This window comes from Lepisma saccharinum, chromosome 2 (genome assembly GCF_977018435.1).
Source record: "Lepisma saccharinum chromosome 2, izLepSacc3.1, whole genome shotgun sequence".
NCBI classification, from domain to species: domain Eukaryota; kingdom Metazoa; phylum Arthropoda; class Insecta; order Zygentoma; family Lepismatidae; genus Lepisma; species Lepisma saccharinum.
In genome coordinates this window covers 164,178,597-164,201,425 of record NC_139230.1, presented here as the reverse complement: position 1 = coordinate 164,201,425, position 22,829 = coordinate 164,178,597, and the positions used below count along the sequence as shown (strand labels likewise).

The 22,829-nt window shown below is 36.2% G+C and overlaps 1 protein-coding gene across 1 annotated transcript in view; it reads left to right on the top strand.

Moving 5' to 3' along the window:
- LOC145984165 (dnaJ homolog subfamily C member 25 homolog) overlaps positions 1-22,148 on the top strand; it is a 133,466-nt gene extending 111,318 nt beyond the window's left edge. The window contains exons 6-7 of the mRNA XM_083117652.1: positions 3,830-3,895; positions 18,625-22,148. Coding sequence (XP_082973778.1) covers positions 3,830-3,895; positions 18,625-18,747 — 189 coding nt within the window. The 3' untranslated portion in view covers positions 18,748-22,148. The remainder of the gene's footprint in view (positions 1-3,829; positions 3,896-18,624) is intronic.
- The last annotated feature ends 681 nt before the right edge of the window (positions 22,149-22,829 follow it).

The following is a 22,829-nucleotide window of genomic DNA, read 5'->3' as shown; positions in this document are numbered from 1 at the left end:
TTGATTTGCCATGTGTGATTATGTGATACCACAAGCAACATGAAAATCAATTTATTATGCTAAATATAGACAGAGCCATTGGCAATGTTTTTATGCTGAAAGCGAACAGATACGAAGAAATATAAAATATATCCTACTATGGAATATACCAGAATGACGTTCAGATTTATTTCATGTTATACAGTTTGTCATCACATGACCTGCAATACTGAATTAAATGTGGAGATTGATCAAAATTAATGAGCATTATCTGTGCAGATAACTTGGAATTTATTTTGTGTGCTCACATAATTTATTTAAGTCATAGTTTGAAAGGATTTACAGAATTGGCAATCACATATTCAGCATCACTGAAAATCATTGTCATGAAGTGGACATACTGTACTGTTGCACTGGAGTACTGTAGAATTTTCCAGTTAATCATGTCTTTCAGATGAGTTAGTCAACAAATGAGGAAGTCTCAAACTCAAGAACATAAAAACTATATAAAATGTGTTACAAATAAAGGATGTGCATTTACTATGAAAATTAAACTGTGAATCACTTCAAGTATGTAAGAAATCAACTTTGTAACAACAAAACAACAAATACTATAAGATAGAATAATGAGGAAGGAGAATTATTGTATGCTGCTCTGTTCTGTTGAGGAGAATTGAAAATTGTCTGTTGCATTAATACAATCAGGAATAAAATAATAATAATAAGATACTTATCTGTTATCAGAAAGTTTGAGTAAGTTTCATAAAAAAATAATTTTATATATATAAATATAATATAGACAATCCAGAAACAGCAGGATTTGTACATTACAAAGGAATATATCTCATTTCACGAAATATTATGGCTGCAAATTCCCTCAGCAGCCTGTTAGCAAGTGCAACAGCCTCTGCTTGCAGCCACACTGCATCGGAAACCAATTCTCCCGAAGACTCTTATGGTGAAGAGTAACATGCTGCTTAAGGTTCGGCCACCAAACCACCAAGAAAGGCTTTGCTCTTTGGAGCTTTTCAGCTTATTGAAACTAGCCGAGCCAAGCAGAGATAAATGTTAACATGGTCTCAAAGATGAATGTTTGCTTTATTATTAACACAGAATTATTGAAATATTATAACTGTTCTAAATTCCATGTCGACAAACTTTAAAGCATTAAGTTAAGTTTCACAATTTGCAAAATTTGTCAATAATGTTGACCTTCAGGGGTTAAGACAAACATAATGTTCCTGGCACTGGAAACCCTTGGAATCTGCAGAACAGCTGGCTGTTGTCTGCCTCACTCATCTCAAATTACAATGCCAGCATTGACGACTACCAAATAATTTACATTATATTTATCGTGAGTTTCCATACAAACAAATTCAATCAACTGATGGATTTTGGATAAAACTTGGATGTAAAGAAAGCAATGAGACCTGAAAATATTACAGGCTATTGATGGACAAGACAGCCTGTTTAATGTAAACTATTACATGCAGACATTTCATTTCTAAGTCCAGTTATCTGAAATGTATCATAACAGAAATGTTCCTGCTGCAGCTATAAAAGTTAGACAGATTCTTCTACCAGAGAAAAACGCACAGTTGAATGATTACATTCCTTCTGATATCTTTAACTTATAAAATATGCAGGGTATCTGATAATTTGCACTCTTATTTTTAAATGATTATAACTTCTTTATTTGCTAACAAATTATGTTGCAACAAGTATTATTATTAGGGCTGAGCCGATACAGATGCTGATGTATCGGTAATGACCGATACCAGTGGTATCAGTATCGAAAAGTATCAGTTGGAATTCATCTACCGATACCAGCCAATACTTTTGCGGCATATTGGTATTTCACAGTGCCCGCAAAAATGTCGCACAACACTTTCGCGGAGACTGATTATCCTGGAAATTATGCAAAATTCAAACTGTCTATTTTGCACTAATTTTGCATGAGAACTATATTTTGTGATTACATAATATGTATTTTAATATCCTGATATAATTCTTAAATATTCTAAAACTAATTTATTTGTAAATTGATGCATATAATTGGAGAAGAATATTTACACACCAATATTGATCAATGTTTTGAACAAATTTTAATTTTTGCAATTTTCAAGTATCGATATCGGTGGGAATCGGTAAGAGTATCAGCATTGGTATCAGTTCAAAGTGGTATCAGCTCAGCCCTAATTATTATACATTCCATTTATCAGTTTGAAGATGTTTTTGTTTTTGACAAATATTGTTTCAAGTAAACTTTGTCTAATTGAGACTTGATTTAATGTTTAAAGTGAACTGTCGAAATGTGCCCCCAACAAGAATGGGGCTTAGGATTACAATGCTATGGGGAGTATTGTTAGTGCTGCTGCAAGTTTTGTCTCCACTTAATTTATTTTTTCTAGACCCATATATTTAGAAGATTAATTGAATCATGGGTGCAGTACATAATAACATGAAGCTCCTATTTTCAACTTATTATGGCATTTATTTCCACTTTTAGGAACATCTTTAATCAGAATACATATACCGGTATACATGAGCATATATCTGTCTTCTGAATTTCAGGTCACTGAGTTTTCAGACTGTGATGACAAGTGACAAGCAACACACAACAGGTGACACTTGTAAATGTACGAGGTTTATTTTTAATTAGGACCCGTTTTGAAATAAAACTAAAACATGCAAAGGAAGAAATTTAATTACCTCTGTGGCTGTTCATATGTACATTCAGCTACTTCTCAATGTAGTTGTTGAGACACTTATTGTAGCAGTAGATGAGCTTTTGTAGACTCTCATCAAAGAAATTTGCCGCCAGGTCAGACAGCCAATCCGTCACAGTCTGTTTGGCTTCATCAGCACTGTTGAATCACTTCCCAGCGAGGAAAGTCTTCAAGTGGAGGAATAGGTCATAATCGCTTGGGGCAAGATCCAGACTGTACAGAGGGTGGCCCATCTGCTGAGGGTGGCAAATGAGTCAATGAGCGACTGTGTGGCAGCTGCAGTGTGTGCCCATTCATTGTCGTGCAGCATCATGATACTGGAAGACAGCATTCCTAGTCGTTTATTCTCTATTGCTCAGCAAATTTTCTTGAGTGTTGCAATACACGGCTGCATTAACTGTTTGTCCATTCGGCAGAAGCACACCGAACCTGTCCCAGAAGACTGTGAGCATGAGTTTCTTGGTGGAGGTCGCTTGCTTGAACTTTACCTTTGTGGGAGATGATGTGTGGTGTCTTGATCATGGTTCATCATGAACATTCATGCCTTAAACAGATGTACCCACTTTGCCTTCAACAATGACATTTGCACCATACACCTCATGTATTAGGTGATAAATGTCTGCCACTTTCACATTTTTCATGGTCAAAAACCTGATCACTGATGCTATCTCACACTCGGCGGGATTTTCAATCACCACTTCCATTGTCCACCACAACCACACCAAGCATTTCACATGCAAATGGCATCTGTTTAGGTGCAAGGCAGTTTGTAACTAATGCACATATGCAAAATGCCAAGCACACAGTGTTGCCATCGTGAGTGCAAAATGGCCCCTAATAAAAAAATAAACCTCGTACCTTCACAAATAAATGCAACCTGTTATGGCACAAAGATTAGGGGCTCTTTTCTGTGTTGATCATGCACATGCAGTGAATGCTCTTTTTTGCAGGCTGGAGTTGCCCATGTTCCTAGTCACTTTTGGCTGAGAGTTGATAGTAATACTGAGGGGAGGGAACCAAGTTTGTGTAGTTCTACTTTCTGAGTAGTACTTGTTTTTGTATTTAAATTTCCCTTGACAGTATTGATATATGTGATTTATTTTATTTTATTTTAATTGCAGGCAATAGATGATAATCAGAAGGAACAATACTTGAAGGATGAATTGTGGATCAAAGAAAAATATGAGGTAAAAATTAATTTTACTTAATTTTGTTGTATCATAAACAAATTTAGTAGTCCTTCAGCATTTTTTCCAACTGCTTTCTTATGGGTCAGAGCAGTATTTTAGCTCATTCTGTGTCATGTCATTAGAAGTTTTTAGTTTTCTTCATGAGATTATCAAGTAACTAAAATACAGATTTGAGCCTTGGGAAGAGTAAAGTCTGGTAAGTAGGCTGGATTCAAAAATTCCTCCCCCCCACCCTTCTTTGAACAAATGGACTTGTACATTGCCTGGCCATTTTTACACAACTTTTAACTTGTTTATTTTTTTTACTCTCTGTACACCTTCAGTACTGCTTTTCTTTTTAAATACCCTGCCAAATTATTTTGCTTCAGGTCAAGGAGATATTAATATGACCAAGATTGGTTTATCTCAATTTAAAACCAAAATGCCAAACACCAAAACACACCACGAGATTGTTGATTGCAGAGACCCACTGGAATATTTTTTAAAAAAAATAAGGTTCCAATAATGTATGTATTTCATATTTATGAATGTTTGGGGAAATCCATATTTTGTTTGTGATGGAAACATGAAATTTGAAATTAAATATTGCAGTGATTACTTTTGAAGTTTATGAAAGGTTTGAAGTAAATTTTTCTACTATATTTTGTCACACAAAACTGTGAAATCGAGTTTAAAATTCAAAATAATCATCCCACATCAAATCACATACCATCTGTCACCACCCTTCCAGTTTTGACCAATTATTTTTTGCTCCACTTGTACTACCATTTCTATTTTCTGAGGAGAGGGGATCATATTCGCTTGAATTCTACACTGGGATGGGTGTTGGGCCATTGCTATGAAGTCTGCTTTGATTTTTCTCAGTTTTGAATCTCGTTCATTGGGTAGTATTGTTATGTTGTTCCACTGAATTCTATGTGATTGATGCCATGACATTCATGCCTATTGTTGACCTATTTCACCTTTTTGTGTGTGCCACTTGTGTTCATCTATCCTCTTCTGTAGAGCACTGGTTCTCAACTTTCATGAGCCTGCAGCCCGGTAAATTATTTTTTAAAAGTGGATCCCAACAATTTTTAGTTGTTAATAGTTCTCTATTTTTTAATTTTGTATGTTAATTCATATGTATCCTTAAAATTTAATATTAACAAATAAATTATGGCATAACCATAGAGAGTAATAGATTGATTTCCTCTGGCCATTCAATTAATTTAGCAAGTGAGGATTTTCATTGTCATGTCTTAATTTGGACACTGAAAAATTCTAATTAATCAGATTATTTCCACTTCAGTATATTTGTTAATGAAGATTGTTGCGCAAACTAAATTGACTCTGGTGCCTGTCCATCAACCTCCAAATTCGGAGGAAGGAAGCAATGTGCTCCCCAATTAGAGCACGTGATTTCTAGAGGCACATATTTTTGGTAAATAAAAAAGCAAAATTTCGGTACAAAAACAAAGTCAATTTCGGGTTGAAAAGTGGTATATAAAATAAAATTTCGCTGTTATAGCAGTTAAAAGCGATATAAAATGACATTTTGGTTTTAAAAATGTGAATATAATCCCAAACTGCACTTACTACACAAAATAAACATATCTCTTCTAATAGCACATTTATGTCATTACCAGAATATTAAGTTTATTACTGTATAAAGGGATCCATTTTTGCTTCTCAAATATTTACAGCAGAATTAATCAATTTTCCATGAATTACATAACTCGCAGGAAAATTCTGACTTCAGAAAGTGTCACTTCGGTAAATAAACTTTAAATTTCATGTTTAAGAGTCTATTTCGCATTTTGCAGTTTATTTCGCATTATTTGGTGACAAAACAGGGTAGGAAAATGCACCTCACACCTTCCAGAAACATGAAAAATTAACATTACAATGTGTTACTTCACATTTCGTGTTTTCGTCAAGAACGAAATATGCATGCCTCTAGTGATTGCTCACCACCATTGTCACAAAATCATTTCCTCGTATTGCTGGTGAACCCTGAATGAAATGAAATGAAAGATCATCTTTTCAGGTGTTTGCCAGCTCAGGCTTCAAGTGGCAATCTTCAGAAGAACCTCTTTCAGCCCTGTATAAATGACACCATAGCCCGATACCTACAAGAGACCTACCTATTAAAATAAATTATTATTTAATAAATAAGACGTAATTTTGCCACTAGAGCCTAAATACAATTTTAATGCAATTTTTGCATATGGGGGTCAGAGTGGGTCAAAATTAGCCTCTGAGCTACAGTCATTTCAAGGTACCGCTGCATTTTGAAGCTTGAATCAGTGGCGTGCTAACCATTCCTTTTGGGGGTACAACTCGTGTTACATTGGTCATACAATAATAATGCAAATATTTTTGTGTTCCTTACATGTCAGCAATAATTTCCATGTGCATGTTGACACTGTCATGTACTTTTTTCTTGGAAATACATTTCCTGAATTGAAATTTAGATATAAAAGAACCATGGAGTCATTCCATGCCAAATCAACACAGATATGTGCAATTTTTAACCTGACCATCTCCGATTTTCATGAAATTTGGGGCGTTGAAACTATGCATGGAACTTAGTAACTATGAAAATTTTTAGTCTCGTGCATCTTGTAATTGTTAAATTATTCAAGGTCAAAGTTTGCAGAAATTGCCTTTTTTGAGCCCGCTTAGCTATACTAAATGTGCTGTAACTCCGGCCCTAATTTGCCTAGGAAGCTCAAATAAAGCTTATTGTACAGGGAATTGAACAAGCTTTCCAGTGATATATAACAAGCCTACCTTTGGATAAAAATATAATTTTGTCACGTGACCTTGACTTTTGACCTTGAATATCTCAAAACATGTCATCACCAAAAATCGTGAAAAAATATATTTTGTCCCTCATGCCATACTCTAAAACATATCAAAAATTCATTCTGGGACTGCCATGGGATCAGAAGATACAAAATAATATGTTTAACTATGTGACTGATAAAAGCCTCATTACATGAACTATGACGAGTCAAAAGTCCTTTAACACCCCCTACAAAATGTAAAGGAGTTATCCTGGTCATGAAAGAAATATGTTAAGCACAGGCAGATCTCTAGCTGTGTGTGTCAAGCGCAGGTCCGGCATATTGTTGACCACCATATTGAATTCAATGCAAACATTTCAAAGGAAAGTGGGTGATGTGATATATCAAATCAGGCTAGAATTTCACGAGAAATGAAGTGACGAAGGTTTATCCAACATATATTTAACCAGCAAAAATTTATTACTGCATGCTTGTAACCATTTTCTCCTTTTCGAGGTGTTAAAAACAAAGCATTGGAATGCTCCTAATGTGTTAAGAACTCATCGAGATCACGCTGACATCTTGGGAGAGAAAGAAGTATACGCACCATTGCATATGATTTTAATCAGCTACATTCACCAAATAGTTGAATAGTGAAGAATATTGGGAAAAGTATCTCAAACAATTACGTGACACTTCCTTTGGAATGAAAAATTCTTCAGTGACGAGGCAAATTTTTATGTTCACGGTGAAGTTCATAAAAATAATATGCAATACCTGTGATTTGCTCAGTCGAATGGTTGTTGCTGGTAAGCTAATTATGTGGTATTATGTATGGCGAACGGAAATGTTTGGTCCATATTCAACAACGGAACCTTAAATGGTGAGGGCTTCTTGGATTTGTTAAGTGAACAGGTTTTTTCACCCTTGTTTACGGGATATGACACTTTTCGAGAATTTTGAAACAGGACAGTGTGTGACCACACTATATGGACATTTTGGCAATTTCTTCATGGTAATTTTCTAGGTAGATTGATGGGCACACGGGGATCTATTAAAAGGCCTGCACATTCCCCAGATCTAACATCTTAGGAGTACTTTTACCGTCAGAAACATTTGAAGAGAATGGTGCATGCACTAAAAGTCCCCGATATTGACCATCTGAGAGAAGGCATAGTTGCTTGCGATGTTGTTGCACATGCTACATTACCAAATGTTCTATGCGAGTGTGAGAGATGTCAACGAGTGTGCTCACAGGAACATTGACAACATTATAATGTGCATATATCGTAACTGAAAGATATGTGTATAACTTTTTGCTGGCGTAAGATACGTTGGAAAATCCTTCGTCACTTCATTTCTCGTGAAATTCTAGCCTCATTTGATATATCACATCACCCCCTTTCCTTTGAGATTTTTGCGTTGAATTCAATATGGCGGTCAACAATATGCCGGACCTGCGCTTGACACGCACGGCTAGAGATCTCCCTGTGCCTAACCTATTTCTTTCATGACCAATTATACCCAGGATAACTCCTTCACATTTTGTAGGGAGTGTTAAGGGACATTTGACTCTTCATAGTTCATGTAATGGGGCTTTTATCAGTCGCATAGTTACACATATTATTTTGTATCTTCTGATCCCATTAGTCACAGAATGATTTTTTGATATGTTTTAGAGTAAGGTATGAGGGACAAAATATATTCTTTTCACGATTTTTGGTGATGACATGTTTTGAGATATTCAAGGTCAAAAGTCAAGGTCACGTGACAAAATTATATTTTTATCCAAAGGTAGGCTTGTTATATATCACTGGAAAGCTTGTTCAATTCCCTGTACAATTAGCTTTATTTGAGCTTCCTAGGCAAATTAGGGCCGGAGTTACAGCACATTTAGTATAGCTAAGTGGGCTCAAAAAGGGCAATTTATGCTAACTTTGACCTTGAATAATTTAACAATTACAAGATGCACGAAACTAAAAATTTTTATACTTACTAAGTTCCATGCATAGTTTCAACTCCCCAAATTTCATGAAAATCGGAGATGGTTAGGTCAAAGGCTGTGTTGATTTCGTATGGAATGACTCCATGTTGATCTATCCTTATAATTCGAAGATTTTATTAAAAAACACAGAGGAGGAAATAAAATAAAATAAAACCATATTTCCCACCAAAAACCCCCAAAAATAATAGTAACAGAATGGTAATTGTGTAAATACTTGGAGATACTTGAAATGCGAGAACAGGCAAGAGGCATGAATGTACTGTCTGGTGTAACTTTGCTGAGTAAGACAAGAAAAAAATAACGGTTCTGAACTTGCACTTTGACACTCGCTCACATAATCATGCATGAGATAAGCGTACTGCCCCTTTTGCAATGGCCGCTGATGAGTGACATACGAAAACACTGACGTAATTGACATAATATGTCAAGGGTGTGGCCAAGCAACAATGATGGCTGCTTAATACTTGAGTTGACTGGAAAGGGCGTATTTCGTTTGTCAGCACAAAATACTCATATGTGGTGTGTGTTCACTTGAGTTATGTACAGTAATTTTGTGGATGCACTACGTAACATTGAAGTATGTGGATAATAAATATACTTCCACTGTGGTTTTCTTGTTATATGGTGCGATGCACACACGTTCACTGAGTGATAAATATTAATCACTAGCGTAATTGCAGAGAAAGGTGTTCGTTGAACAGGATAAATTTTGTAACACTGTGACATTCAATACTGCATGTGACTATTGTTTGTTTTCCAATATTTCTTTGTAAACACACACACATGCTCTTGTGGATGATAATTCCAGTGAAACACAATCATTGTTAGAAAATTTTGCACACACTGATTTCCGTTGCAACATTTTCTTCCGAAGAACTGAGTAAGAAAGCGGTCAATAAAACTGGTAAGCACTTGCAAAATATAAATGTTGTCGTGCTGCACGTTCACTTAAACCAGATCAAATGCACTGTTAATAGACAATGTTCTGTGCATTCTTTGAGAAGTGAACAATTTCTGATGTTTTCTCACTTGGTACACTCGTATCGTATATACTAATCATTGAAGGAAGGTTTCACACACCGGAAAAGTACTTTTTCAAAACTGTCGTGCGTGAAAACTTGTGTAATGGGATGTGACTTATTGACTTTATCACATCGATGCACTTCTAGAAGCATTGTGACATGACCATTTCAGGAGGGGTCATGTATTTATGCTGGAACAATGGGTATGAAGTTTGTGGAACTAAGGTTCAATGCTTATTAGTTTCCTCTTCTTTTGCTTTTGAATTGAATATCTACATAGGCTTGTAAATATTTAATACATTTACACGTAAGGTAATCTGGGACGGGTGATGCACTTTTGCTGGAACATACTGTATGAAGTTTGTGTGTCCAAATCCACAGTTGTTCATTCTTCTTTCTTCTTTTCTTCATATACTGGAACATTGATTGGGGAAAGGGACTGTAGAAACTTAGTCCGTTGTGGGGAATTTCTTCTTGTGGACAATTGTGGAAAATTTTGTTGCTGGAACTTGGTAACTCTGCTGCTGGAACTAGCTAACTCTGGCAACTTTCTTCGAGAACAAAATAGAAAAAATGCTGGATTTTTCCGTTGAAGTTGGGGTGCTTTGTTGCATGTAATGGGAACTGGAGCTAGAGTGCTGGCTCACATGGCTGTTGCATGCTGTTTTCCTAGCGAGCTGAACCATCGGGATGTGTGCAGATTTGGGTTGGAATCCCGTTCTCCTCGTTGGCGATTGGCGAGAACTGCTGCATATTGATTCCCAAATAGATATGGGGGGGGGGGATCCTTCTGTTGATAGATTGTAATTTCTTAGACAGGAAATGAGGAAAGGGGTGTTGATCTAGACTTATTAGTACAAATATTGAAATTCCAATGCTTTGCCATACCTTGTGTGAAAATCTATAAATTACCATTGTAATATAAATGAAAGAAAACTTAACTAAAACTATTGAAATGATAAAATACGTAGGTGAGTTGATAATAAATAAGATTTATCCCATTTGTGTGAGAATTCATAAAAAAGCCAATGAAAAAAATATTTGTTACATTGATCAAAATTGTTACTTCTATTTTCCCTTGTGCTATGAGAAATGTTTTGTTGTCAATTAAAAGATGAGGAGTATACCTTGAAATTGAATTTATTTAATGACATGCTTAAAAGGGTGCTAATTTGTGGGCTTTGAAAACATCGTAACAATTAGTTACGGTACAGCACCTTGAATAACGTAGTGTGGAAAACGACCCAAGAAACTGGTTCCCAAGACGGATGAGAACATAGATGGCAGTGTGATCAGTATCGGTGCTAATTTTCTTATGAAAGTAATGCGGCTTTGTTAGTTTTTGGAATATATTATGTAATTTGTTTGTCTTGAAAGGCGGTACGTGAATTGATGGAAACCATTATATTTGTGGAGTGATTTGAAGTCACGAAATGGCATTAATTTGGTAAGAAAAGTAAAATAAAATGAATAAATAAATAGCATGCGTGTGTAACACAAGAAGAAACATCGCAATGTGATTCCGGACGTCAGGTCTTGGACTGTGTATTAGAGTTTATTTTTCTTTGTTATTAGAATATAAATAGTATCCTGAAAGATATTTCATACCGAGGCAACAAACCACAAGTGTCGCTTGAAAGCGAGCAGTTTGTAATCAATGCAGCCTTTCAAACCATAGGGACACAAGCTCTGACTGCACCGTTTCCTCAAGAACATTTTAGACCAAAGGGACACTCGACAAACGATATGAGGATTTCACACCAAAGTGACATGGATCCTTCGGTCCAAGGCAACTTTCATACTGAAGCGAGACGCGACACATGTCGCTTGGAAATGAGCCAATCAAGAGCAACATTTCACATTGTAAAGCCATGACGGGCAGCACAGGCCAGCATTCGGTTGGTGAAATCCTCAAGCGATAAGTGTCACGTGCCGCTTTGGTGCACAATCTCCCTAAAGCAAGGCACTCATTGTATCACGCATGCGCAAGCAACAAACCACGGCAACACATTGCAAGCTATTGAGGAAATGACCCAGTTTGAGCAACACACAAGCGACAAAGCGACACGTGTGGCTTATCGTGTCGCCTAGATCTGTTGTTTGCACAATTAGCAGCAAACGCTTGCTACTGAAGTGCCGCTTCAAGGCTGTCGCTTGTCACTTAGTTGGGAACCCCCTGTAGCGCTCAGTGTAAACATCCCGTGTCGCTTGTCCCATTGGTCTGAAAGTTTCCTTACACTCATGTCGATGGCATTAAGGACGTTTTGTGGGTTTCCCCTTGTAGTTTCATGCAATCATCATCATCATCATTGCCGCGATTAGTTTAAAGCGGAGGAAAAGAGACAGTAAATATAAAAAATCTAAATGCTTCAGTGTGTATATCATTAAAAGAAATAATGATGATAATAATTATGAACCTAATTCATACACAAAAATTTAGTTACCAAGAGCATTCCACGCGTATTTTTTCTCCCATATTATTAATGAAAGTATAACGATAACAGGACGTGGTCGACTGTCTAGAATGTTTGTTAATATCTTCATGACCACAGTACTAAATATCATATGGATTATCATTCATAGAAATGCTTCATGTAAAAGAATCAGATGTTGCAGCGAAAACTCCATTTACTTCCATTATAAGCAGACAAATACCATGCACTGAGACCAACACCAGCGCCTCTAGTGGTATCATATTCGATTGGAACCAACCAGAGAGCCCAGAACCGTGCCGTTTTCCACACTACGTTATTTAAGGCTCTGTAGTCACGGTGCCTGTTTGTGACGGGTGTCATGGCTGGTCCAAATACATGTGATAATATATATCAATTACCCCTTATGCATGAAGTGATGTTGTTGTGTCCTGAGTTTGACTTGCTTGCTTATTTTAAAACCTTAAAATTTCTGCCACACTGAAAATTATTAAAATTGTTGAACATTTAGATGGAAATTTATATTAATTGTTCTTAAAGTGCCAGCCAATGGACATAAAAGATATAAACTGACCATAATTGTACTTGAAAGTAGCATTAAAGGAAAGGGGGTGCTGTCTCTGTGTGTCCCCCTTAAAAAAGAATTAGTCTCGAGTGATTTGTCAACTAGAGTTAATTATAATCAACATTGCCACACAATAGTTATGGATGTTGCCATCACGTGCTAAAAATTGTTCTAAAATTCCTAATTATTATTGATTTCTAATAACATCAATTTATCTAAAACTCACTCAACTTATGAAGAATGGTGTTGTGCATAGATACCATGACTCTAATAATGTTTCCATTTGTTAATTTCCTTTCTTGCTTGTATTAAAGTTTTCCCTTTGCGTGGATGCAAATTCTATTCCTAAGGACAGTTCTCAGAATTATGCTACCGAAGTGGCAACACCTTTGTAATTTGGCATCATTGTGTCCTACGAAGAATTTGCTGTCATTGAAATTTCCTTTCCCTTGTCTTGCTGTTGAGAAAATACATGTCTCCCGAGACTGAAGTTATCCGCATGTCGCTACGTAATCGGATGCACGGGAGAGCATGGGTTTTAACCTTTTGGGTCCCAAGCATCTCGGTCGAGATACCCAAATGTAACTCTCGCGGTCCCAAGCATCTCGATCAAGATGCTGTGTCAAGGTCATAGTTTTTACGTTATAACTTTTCTATTTTTGGCTAGAATTTCGATTGTTTTTATATATATATTGTTCCTAACACATGTATTTAACAGAAATGTTTCTTGCACTTTTTTTCAAGGGAAAATTTTTGCCGATAAAGGACGACTGGCTTTGTTGTTCTAAAGCAATGCTTTCTCTCCCGCCTGGTAACTACATTCGAAGGAAGCTTGTTTATCAGTATCCGATGTCAAAATGAAAGTTTTCCATGCAGGCGCAAGCAGGGGGTGGGGGGAGGGGGAAGGGGAAGACTGGTTGTTGAATCTGCGTTGTGAGAATGGAATTTCGAGGCGCGCTGAAGGAAACCTTTGTTTTTGAGCACAAGTGTTCCACAAGTTGCAACACAGGTTACACTGCATTGTCTAAAAATAGAATTTCAAGCAGCTCCAAGAATCGGTGCTCATTTTTCACTGCGTTCTAGCTTTTCGTCTGTGAAAGTGTGTGTGTCATTTTGTGCCCAAGTGCAAGGATATTTTTTGAGTGAAGTGACATAATTTTTTAAAATTATTTTTCGGGGATTTCCTCCCTTTCCCCTCCATATATACGCCAAATTTGCATAAATTTTGCATTTTGTGCATTTTGACATCCTTTTTGGGGGGGGCAGGGGGGAAACTCCCTTTTTTTTAAAAAAATGTATTTTTCAGGGGATTTCCCCCCTTTTCCCCTCCATGTGTATGCCGAATGTGCATAAATTATATATCGTCTGAATCTGTGATTCATTCTGCGTACAACGGTATATCTTCAATATCTCTAGGGCATTTAGTTTCTGAGCTATAGTCATTTCAATGTAACTCTGCATTTCGCTCAATTCCGAAACTTGAGACAGTGGCGTACAAGCCTTTTGTTTCAGGGGTACAACTCGCGTTACATTGGTCACATGACAATGATGCAAATATTTTTCTGTTTCTTACATGCCAGCGATAATTTCTATGTGCATTTTGAACTTTTCATATCCTTTTTTTCAGGAGGGCGGGGGGAGAAACCCCATTTTGTTTTAAAAAAAAGTATTTTTCAGGGGATTTCCCCCCTTTCCCCCTCCATATGTACACCGAATGTGCATTAATTATATATCGTCTGAATCTGTGATTCATTCTGCGTACAACGGTATATCGTTCATATCTCCAGGGCAAATAGTCTCTGAGCTAAAGTCATTTTAAGGTTGCATTTTGAAGCTTGAATCAGTGGCGTTCCGACCATTCCTTTTGGGGGTCCAACTCACGTTACATTGGTCATATGATAATAATGCAAATATTTTTGTGTTCCTTACATGTCAGCCCTGTGGCCAAGTGGTTAGCACATCGCGCTGCGATGCCAAGGGTCCCGGGTTTGAATCCCTCTCAGGCTTGGTTGTTTGTGAATGTCCATTCATCAATTTCATCATTTCATCACTCATCCCCATCTTCGCAAATTAGCCAAGAGGCACAAAACGCAAAGTAAAATAAACTAAATCAATCAATCAACTTACATGTCGGCGATCATTTCCATGTGCATGTTGACGCTGTCATGTACTTTTTCTTGGGGGGGAGGGGGGCCCAATTTTTTTCCCGAAATTTTGGAATTTTGAGAGTTAGCCCCCTCCCCCTGCCACATACATGCCGAATTTGCATAAATTTCATATAGTCTGGTTCATTCCGCGTACATTGGTATATCACTCATCTTTCTATGGCAATTGGCCTCCGATGTACACTCATTTAATTGAAACTCTGCATTTTGCTCAAAATCGGCTCGGGACCAAGGGGGTTACATGTGAAAATGGCCTTGGGACTCAAAAGGTTAAAGCTTACATTGCAAATTCAGAGTCCGGCCACTGCCAGAGAGAAAACAGAATCTAACATTTGAACCAGAAGAGAGAAAAATATGCTGTGGCGTGTGGTAGGATTATGGCTGGGAGGATAAATTTTGCGGGAAGGCAAGGGGGGAGTGGGGAAAGGGGAGATGCACTCGTGCAGATGAACTTTAGTCGCGTCCATACAAAGATAACACATGTTTTGAACTGTACGGTTTACTTTCTCTAATGTTTGCACTTTTTGTGCTGAACTCGGGATGAGATAGAGGTCAGTTCTAATTCAGTCTTTGAGGAGCAAGTTCCGATTGTGTGTGTAAGAGAGAGAGAGAGAGAGAGAGGACGATTCTAGGGAGTGCGTATTGACGCTAGTAACAAGTCAGACTCTACATACAGTCACAAGCATAACCTCTCACGGCAGATCTTCAGCTGCAGTTCAGAGACAGGCATATCCTTTCATTAGCCATGCTGATCCAGTCTTTAGGGGTTTAAACTCAAGTGTCATGTTTTTCCATTCCAGTGTGTAAATAAGTACCTCTTGCACTTTACCATCAAGCTCACCATAAGCCGAGAGTGCTCTACCATGAAGGATGAATGATGATTAGTTACATCACCCATAAATATTGGGAGTGGCAGGTTCAATCCCATCATTCACTAGAATGATACGTGGTGGGAATGGGAATTGATTTGTTTTCCGTGCATTGTACACACATACTGGGGCTGGATTCCCTTGCATGAACTTCTTCGTTAGACAGTACCAGGGGTGACAACATAGGTTCACTACTATTTTCACCTACAGATCGATCTGAATTTGCTCTCATAATTGCCGCTGTTTCCGAAGCATTTTCTTTTTCTCCTAACTGTACAAAAGAAAGATGTACATAAAGATGGGCTGATTGTTCCAGAGTTGTATCTACGTTGTCGTACAAATGTTCTACGGGATTGAAGTCATTATTTAAGTTGGATAAATATAGATCTTCGTTGTTTTCTTCCTTAATTAAAACAGGCCTAGTGCTTTTGCAATGAAAATAACATATCATAAATAAAATAATGCAAATGATGAAAACTGCTAAAATTAATCCCGTAATGATATTTTTGGGATATTTAAAGGATCCATTTAACAATTCTAGAACTGATAATGCTCTAACATTTACAAGAAAACAATTTATGATTAATGAAAATCCTAAAATTTTAATTGTTACTTGGTAACTGAGCTGTTTCCCTATTAACTAAATGTTATTGCGGCCGCCTTACTTTGTATACTTCTGTCCACAGAAAGTGGCACACTCATTTGAAGTCCAGCTTCGGGTCTGGCAGTGCAGTCGAATTAAGTGTTCGGAAACCAGCAGCATTGCTTACTGTCAAAACATTTTAACCATATGCAGGGAATTTTGTGTCTCTCAGACTCAAAGAAAAGGGCTAACGGAAAGATTTCAGCATAAATATTAATTAACTGGACTGTCCACGTCTACATTGAAAGTAATGTAAATGCAAAAAATTAGTGAAAAATAAAAAAAACAACTCATATTTTGACGTTCGTGAAGAAGTAGTTATCACAATGCGTTAGAATGCAAGGGCCCCAGGTTCAAATTTGGCCTGAGCATGGGTGTTCTTTTTTAGTCTCTCTTCATCGTTGCGAGTAGTTGAAAATGGAAGAAAAGCAACACTAAATAACAAAAGAAAAACACAATTTGAATAAGCGAGGCAGAAATAGTGCTGTTGTAATTCCTGAAAATTATGGAAAAAAAAAATACAACTTATTTTTCCTTTCGGAAAAAGTGTTATCCTAGCCTGGGAGAAGGCTTGAAAATTGTCGGCTTTTCTTTTTTAAACATGCATGTTGGTTTCGTAATGGAGCAAGAAAATAGAATTGTGACTCGTAAAATCACTACCGGCTGAATGAATTTCTCCATAGATTCCAGAATAATGACTCTTCTTTCTGAAATAAATAGTTTAAAATAAGATAATATATGTCCATTCATCATTTTCATCATATCATCACTCATCCCCAACTTCGCAAATTAGCCAAAAGTGGCACAAAAAGCGAAGTAAAATAAAGCAAATCAACCAACACTGTGTCGATGTGTGGTTATTTTGTTTGCTTGTTCTGCTACAAGGAGAATATTCAATTTTACACATTGTGGTAAAATGAATGTTCGAGTTGAGGGAGAATGCGGGGGTGATTTCCCCCCCAGCTAGGGAAATTAACAAAAGGCTGACTCATTATCATCATGTTAAACATATGAGCATCCCACCCATTTAGCTTCAAAGTTCCATCGCACATCGCAGTTACAAGTAACAGTTACTTATTACTTTTGTTCCTAAAAAAAAATAAAAGCTAAACTGAGAGAAACTTGCCTCAGGGCATTTATAAACATGTTTAAATATAATGGGATTTGGATTGTTCTTTTATTGTTACTGAATTCAGTGTAAAATGGTTACGTGCTGTATCTGAAATTTCCTCAATAAATAAATAAAAGTTGCAATTTTTCATATCTACAGAGAAATAATTGGAATAGAGAAAACACCAAGTTTTCCTATTTTTCATGTTTTGTCAAAATTCATGCATAATTTCCAGAGCCAATAATTCACGCATAATTTCCGGAGCCAATAACTCACGTGTAATTCCCGGAATTCAAGGAATTCCAAGTGAGTATCCACCCTGATACTGTGCAGCAAATTATACATACGTAATTCATTTTTCATATCAAGAAGTAACTTTTTCTAACAGCACAAGTGCGGTATTATAATAAGTTGTAGATAATTTTGAAAATGATATAAATAAATGTTTAGAAAATTAATATTTGGTTCTTACAGTTCTTGTGAAATTTTGTTATTAATGATTGTATCTAATCAGTATTTTTCAAGAATTTTGTACCAAATTAAGTCTTTTTGCAACCTATTTCAGGATTTTTCGAACCTGATTTAAGGATTTTAGAACCTATTTTAGGATATTAGAACCTAAAAATCCGAGGTCTAGTCATGCCTTATGCATGTTATGCCTATCATTGTTGTTCCTAGGGCACCGTCAGCCATGAGTATAACAAAGTCAAGCTATATAGTTCGGTCATAATGACCAACATGACATGATTGGTATGTGCTAATTTTTATCATTATACCCAATGTGGCAGTTCAAGTGTATTGTATTTTTGAATTAATTGGTTTTATCCATTTCACTTCCTGCTAGTTATATAACTACACATTTGCAACATCAAATAGGTGAACTATAAGTATCATAGGAGAGGAATGTTGATATGAAAGATGAAAATTTTTACTCTTAATTTTTCATCTTTTACCTAAAGTTTGAACTGAAACCTTTGACTTTTAATTGCTGTATGCTAATCCTAGCCCTACAGAGTTGGAATGAATTGCTTTAGTTGATATAATTAATTGTCCATTGTAAATATTTTATTGTGTAGTTATTGTTTTCATTTTCCGTGATATTTGTATGTTTATATTATTTCTTACACTGCTAATTTATTGTAGGTGTGGCATCAAAAGAAGGAAGAAGAAATGAAAAAACAACTAGCAGAAAGCTCAAAATATAAACAGTATAGGAGGTACATGAAAAATCATGGTCCTGGCAGAATAACTTTTGATGATTCATGAAGTATTTATTTGGAACCTGTGCTCCTATTTTGCACTGTATCAGTGTGAATAATTCTATGGCTGTTGACTGATTTTTTAAAGGTGGTATTTATTATTTTGATATTATTGGATCTTTGTTCTGTTTGAATGGTGTTCTGATATTTAGTTGTGTGTAATGAATTTGTGAATTTCTAAGCTTGCTTTGATTATTTGTGAAATTTATTTGATACATTACAGGTAGAAGGTTAATTATAATGTTAAAAAGTATACAATATTGGTATGGGTAAATTACTTTATTTGATTTTGATTGTTTTAAAATTAGACCATGAGGAGCAATTTTTTATTCAGTTTATATGGTAAGTATTTGAGGCATAATATATTGACTATAAGCCACTCTGTGATACAATTTTGTATTTTTATAGCTCCAGCAAGCATAGTTAAATTCTGTTGTTTAGCTTGCTCTATCTTAAGTACACCGTCTTACCAAAAGTATTCACATGCACACTAGCCCCTATTTCAGAATTATAGCATTACACAATAATATGATTACTTTTTTCTTGTAACTCACGTATCTCTCTTACCTTACTTCCATCCAGTCCCATGTATATTTCTCCTCAGATAACTGGCACATTCTTTAACACTATTGAGTGTGCCACTCTATCTGCATTTTCAAAAGTCACTACAACTGCTCCTATAAGCATAATCTTATATCACTTATTTTGTTGTAATTGTTGTTGTTGATATTTTGTATTTCTTTTCTGTGCAGTTTTATTAAAGTGTGACTCGCCCTATGTGCCAACATCATAATATTATAAAAGACACCTTGGCATGTTGTAATGTTTTTATATTTTATTTCACCAGGTTCACGTGGCTTATTCAGAGATTGATTGTAAAACTGTAGCACTTGCATGCTGGAGACAGCAGTGTTAAAAGTATAAAAGCTGGTATCCATAGAAATATTAAAATGATTGTAATACTATATGTAAAAGATGAAGGATGAAATAAGAGGTGTGGCTAGAAAAAAACCAGACTGTTGCTACAAAATCTTTTATTGGTTATTTTGTACAATACGAACATTATCCTCTTCAAAGCACTCCCCTGAACTATCGATACACCACTCCATACGATTCTTCCAATTGCTGGAAGCAGTGCTGGAAATCATTTTCTGAAACCATGTTCATGACCTCCGTCGCTTTTGTTTTCACAGATTCTACGGTCGTATATCTGGTTCCTTTTAGTGCTGATTTCACCTTTGGGAATAAAAAAAAGTCACAAGGAGTGAGATCCGGCAAATAGGGTGGATGTTCTAACACTGGAATCCCATGCTTGGCCAAAAAAGCCTTCCGGGTTCGGAACCCGGTTGAGGCACATAGTGGTTCGGATCCCACTTTAAACTGTAGGTCCAGTCCTGATTAGCCTTACTGTGCATAAAGTGGACTTAAAACACCAAATCAAATCAAACCAAAAAGGCCTTGACTGACAATGCCGTGTGGACAGGAGCATTGTCCTGTTGAAGAATCCATGACTTGCTTTTCTACAAATCAGGTCGTCGTCGTCTTAGTCGCTAACGAAGGGTGGTCAACACCGTAATGTAATAATGTTGGTTGTTTTGCAATAGCTCGAATACTCAAGCGACGATCTTTTCAAATCAATTCACTGACATTTGTAATGTTTGATTCAGTTTTTAACGTGCAAGGCCGTCCAGGATGCAAGTTGTCCACGATCACTTCTCGTCCCTCTTTAAACCTTTGAAACCACTCAAACACTTGCGTGCATGATAAACGCTCATCTCTGTATACTTCCTTCAACAAACCATAAGTTTCTGTGGTGGATTTTTCGAGTTTCATAAGAGACATCAAATTAATATGCTGTTCCACTTTCAAACTTAACATTTTTTCCACAGATGTACGGTTCACTTCGTCTACAAACTACAGCGGAACTGATCACCGCACACCCTGGAATATCACACAGTCGATCTGCAGGATATCATATTATAGACTCATGCACCGCTTGACCTTGAGGTGCTTGCAGTTTGTCGACAGCAACATCAATCTTTTTTTTCTAGCCACACCTCATATATTGTTCCAGGCCACAACAATTTAAACTTTCTATGGAAACCTATTTTTATAGCAAGTCTTGAAAGCTTTCCTGGAGACTAATGATGAGTCAATTCTCACAGGCTATTTGACCAGGTGAGTTTTCTAGATACAATTCTAAGCTTTTGAGAGCTAACATCACTCTCATCATCTACCTTCTCAAAAGTTTGGAAACCTTTCCAAAACTCACTTGGTCAATAGCCCGAGAGAATGTATTCACTTATTTTTATACTTTTAATGCTGCAGTCTCGGAGATGTAAGTGCTCTTGTTTCATAATTTATCCCTGAAAAAGCTTGAGTTTCTCCAACATTTCACTTTTTCAGTAATATTGCTCGCTGATCTTGCAATGAGAGAGACATATTGGTAAAAAAGTTTTTTTATTTTTTATTTTCTGTTGGCTTCTTCCCTTGACATAGACATTGGTGTAATATTAAAGTCCTGGATTCTTGGAGTTGTTACTGTTAATTGCCTTATGGATCTAAAAGCACTTCACAAGCAGCGATGGATGAAGTTTCAGTGACTGAATTTTTGGTTGATGTTTTTATCTTGAAAGCTTTTTTGACATGTAATTTTTATGCTAGTTTGCACCAATAGAACAAAAATATCTGATATATTCATATCTGAACCATGGCTGCATCTCAAGAAACTAAGCCAAGAAATTGAGCATATTAGTAAGAAAGCATAATGTTATTAATTATAAATGAAATGAAGAGATATTAGAAATGTTGATGTATACATGTCATTCAAGAGAGAACATTTCAAGATTAATTATTAATGTCAAACCTGCTTTCATAGGCAAATGCATATTTAACTGTGTTCTCTTCTATGCATTCCTGAAACGTCTTTGCTTCTCTTGAAGATGTTTAGTAACATGGTTAATAATATCTGCTGCCATGAACTTTTGAAGAATGCTTAATGTTGTCCAACCACTATCCAAACCGTAAACTTCATTCAATGTGCCATACTAATATTTAATTCACTTAGCTCCTGAAGCAAGTGCTATCTTCTAGAACTGACTACTTACTGCTTAATTCCACATACATTTTCATTGAAGTTACAAGTGTTGGAATACTTTTGCTAGTATGGTGTATGTTATTTTAAAAAATCTGCATATTATATTTTACATTATTACTTTCCTTTGTTACCATGTTTGACTTATTGTGTGTATGTAATTTTTGGTAAAAATGGGAAATCGCGTGGTTGTAACTATGGGAAAAATTGTGTAGGTTTTTAAAAAAAATATATGATTATTTATTACTATTATTAATGTGAAAATGTGAAAGGTATATGTGGGACATTAAATTAACACTTTCTGAATGGTGGTATTTTTTGTTTTTAATTCAATAATGTTAGATGAATTTAATGGAATACAGTGGAACCCTGATTTTACATTTTTCAGTGGGCTGAGATGGAAAAAAACAACTCAAAATGCAGGAAACTGTAAAAGCAGGAAATATGGCGTAATTGAATGTGAATGTATATATGACGTGGAAAAATGTAAAATCGGGGAATGTGAAATTGGGGTTCCATTGTACAATTAATATGGATATGCTGACTTTGTTCAGTAATTTTTACTTATGTCACTTCCATTTTCACCTACATCTTCATTATATTTTAAACCCCACAATTCTTACATTCTGCATTTGTGCAATTGTTACAGAAAATACATGTATGAGGAATATATACAATGTTCCCAGATTGACATTTTGCAGATATTATTTGCACAGTTACCCTTTATGGATTTTGTGCAGTGTTTTTTGGCACTAAGTTCAGGTGTTAAATTACTGTTTTCTTTGTTTTTTCTGCAATTTAATTCATGCCTAAGGTGTTGACTTATGACCAGAAAGAGGTAACTGCAGACTGCAAGACCAGATTGTACCTCTATGATGGTGTAATGGTTATGCTGTTGCCTTGCAATTAAGGGGTCCTGGGTTCAATCCCCATTGGAGGAACATGCCATGGTGGGTTGAACCCCACTTTAAACTCCAAATCCAGTCCCAATTAAC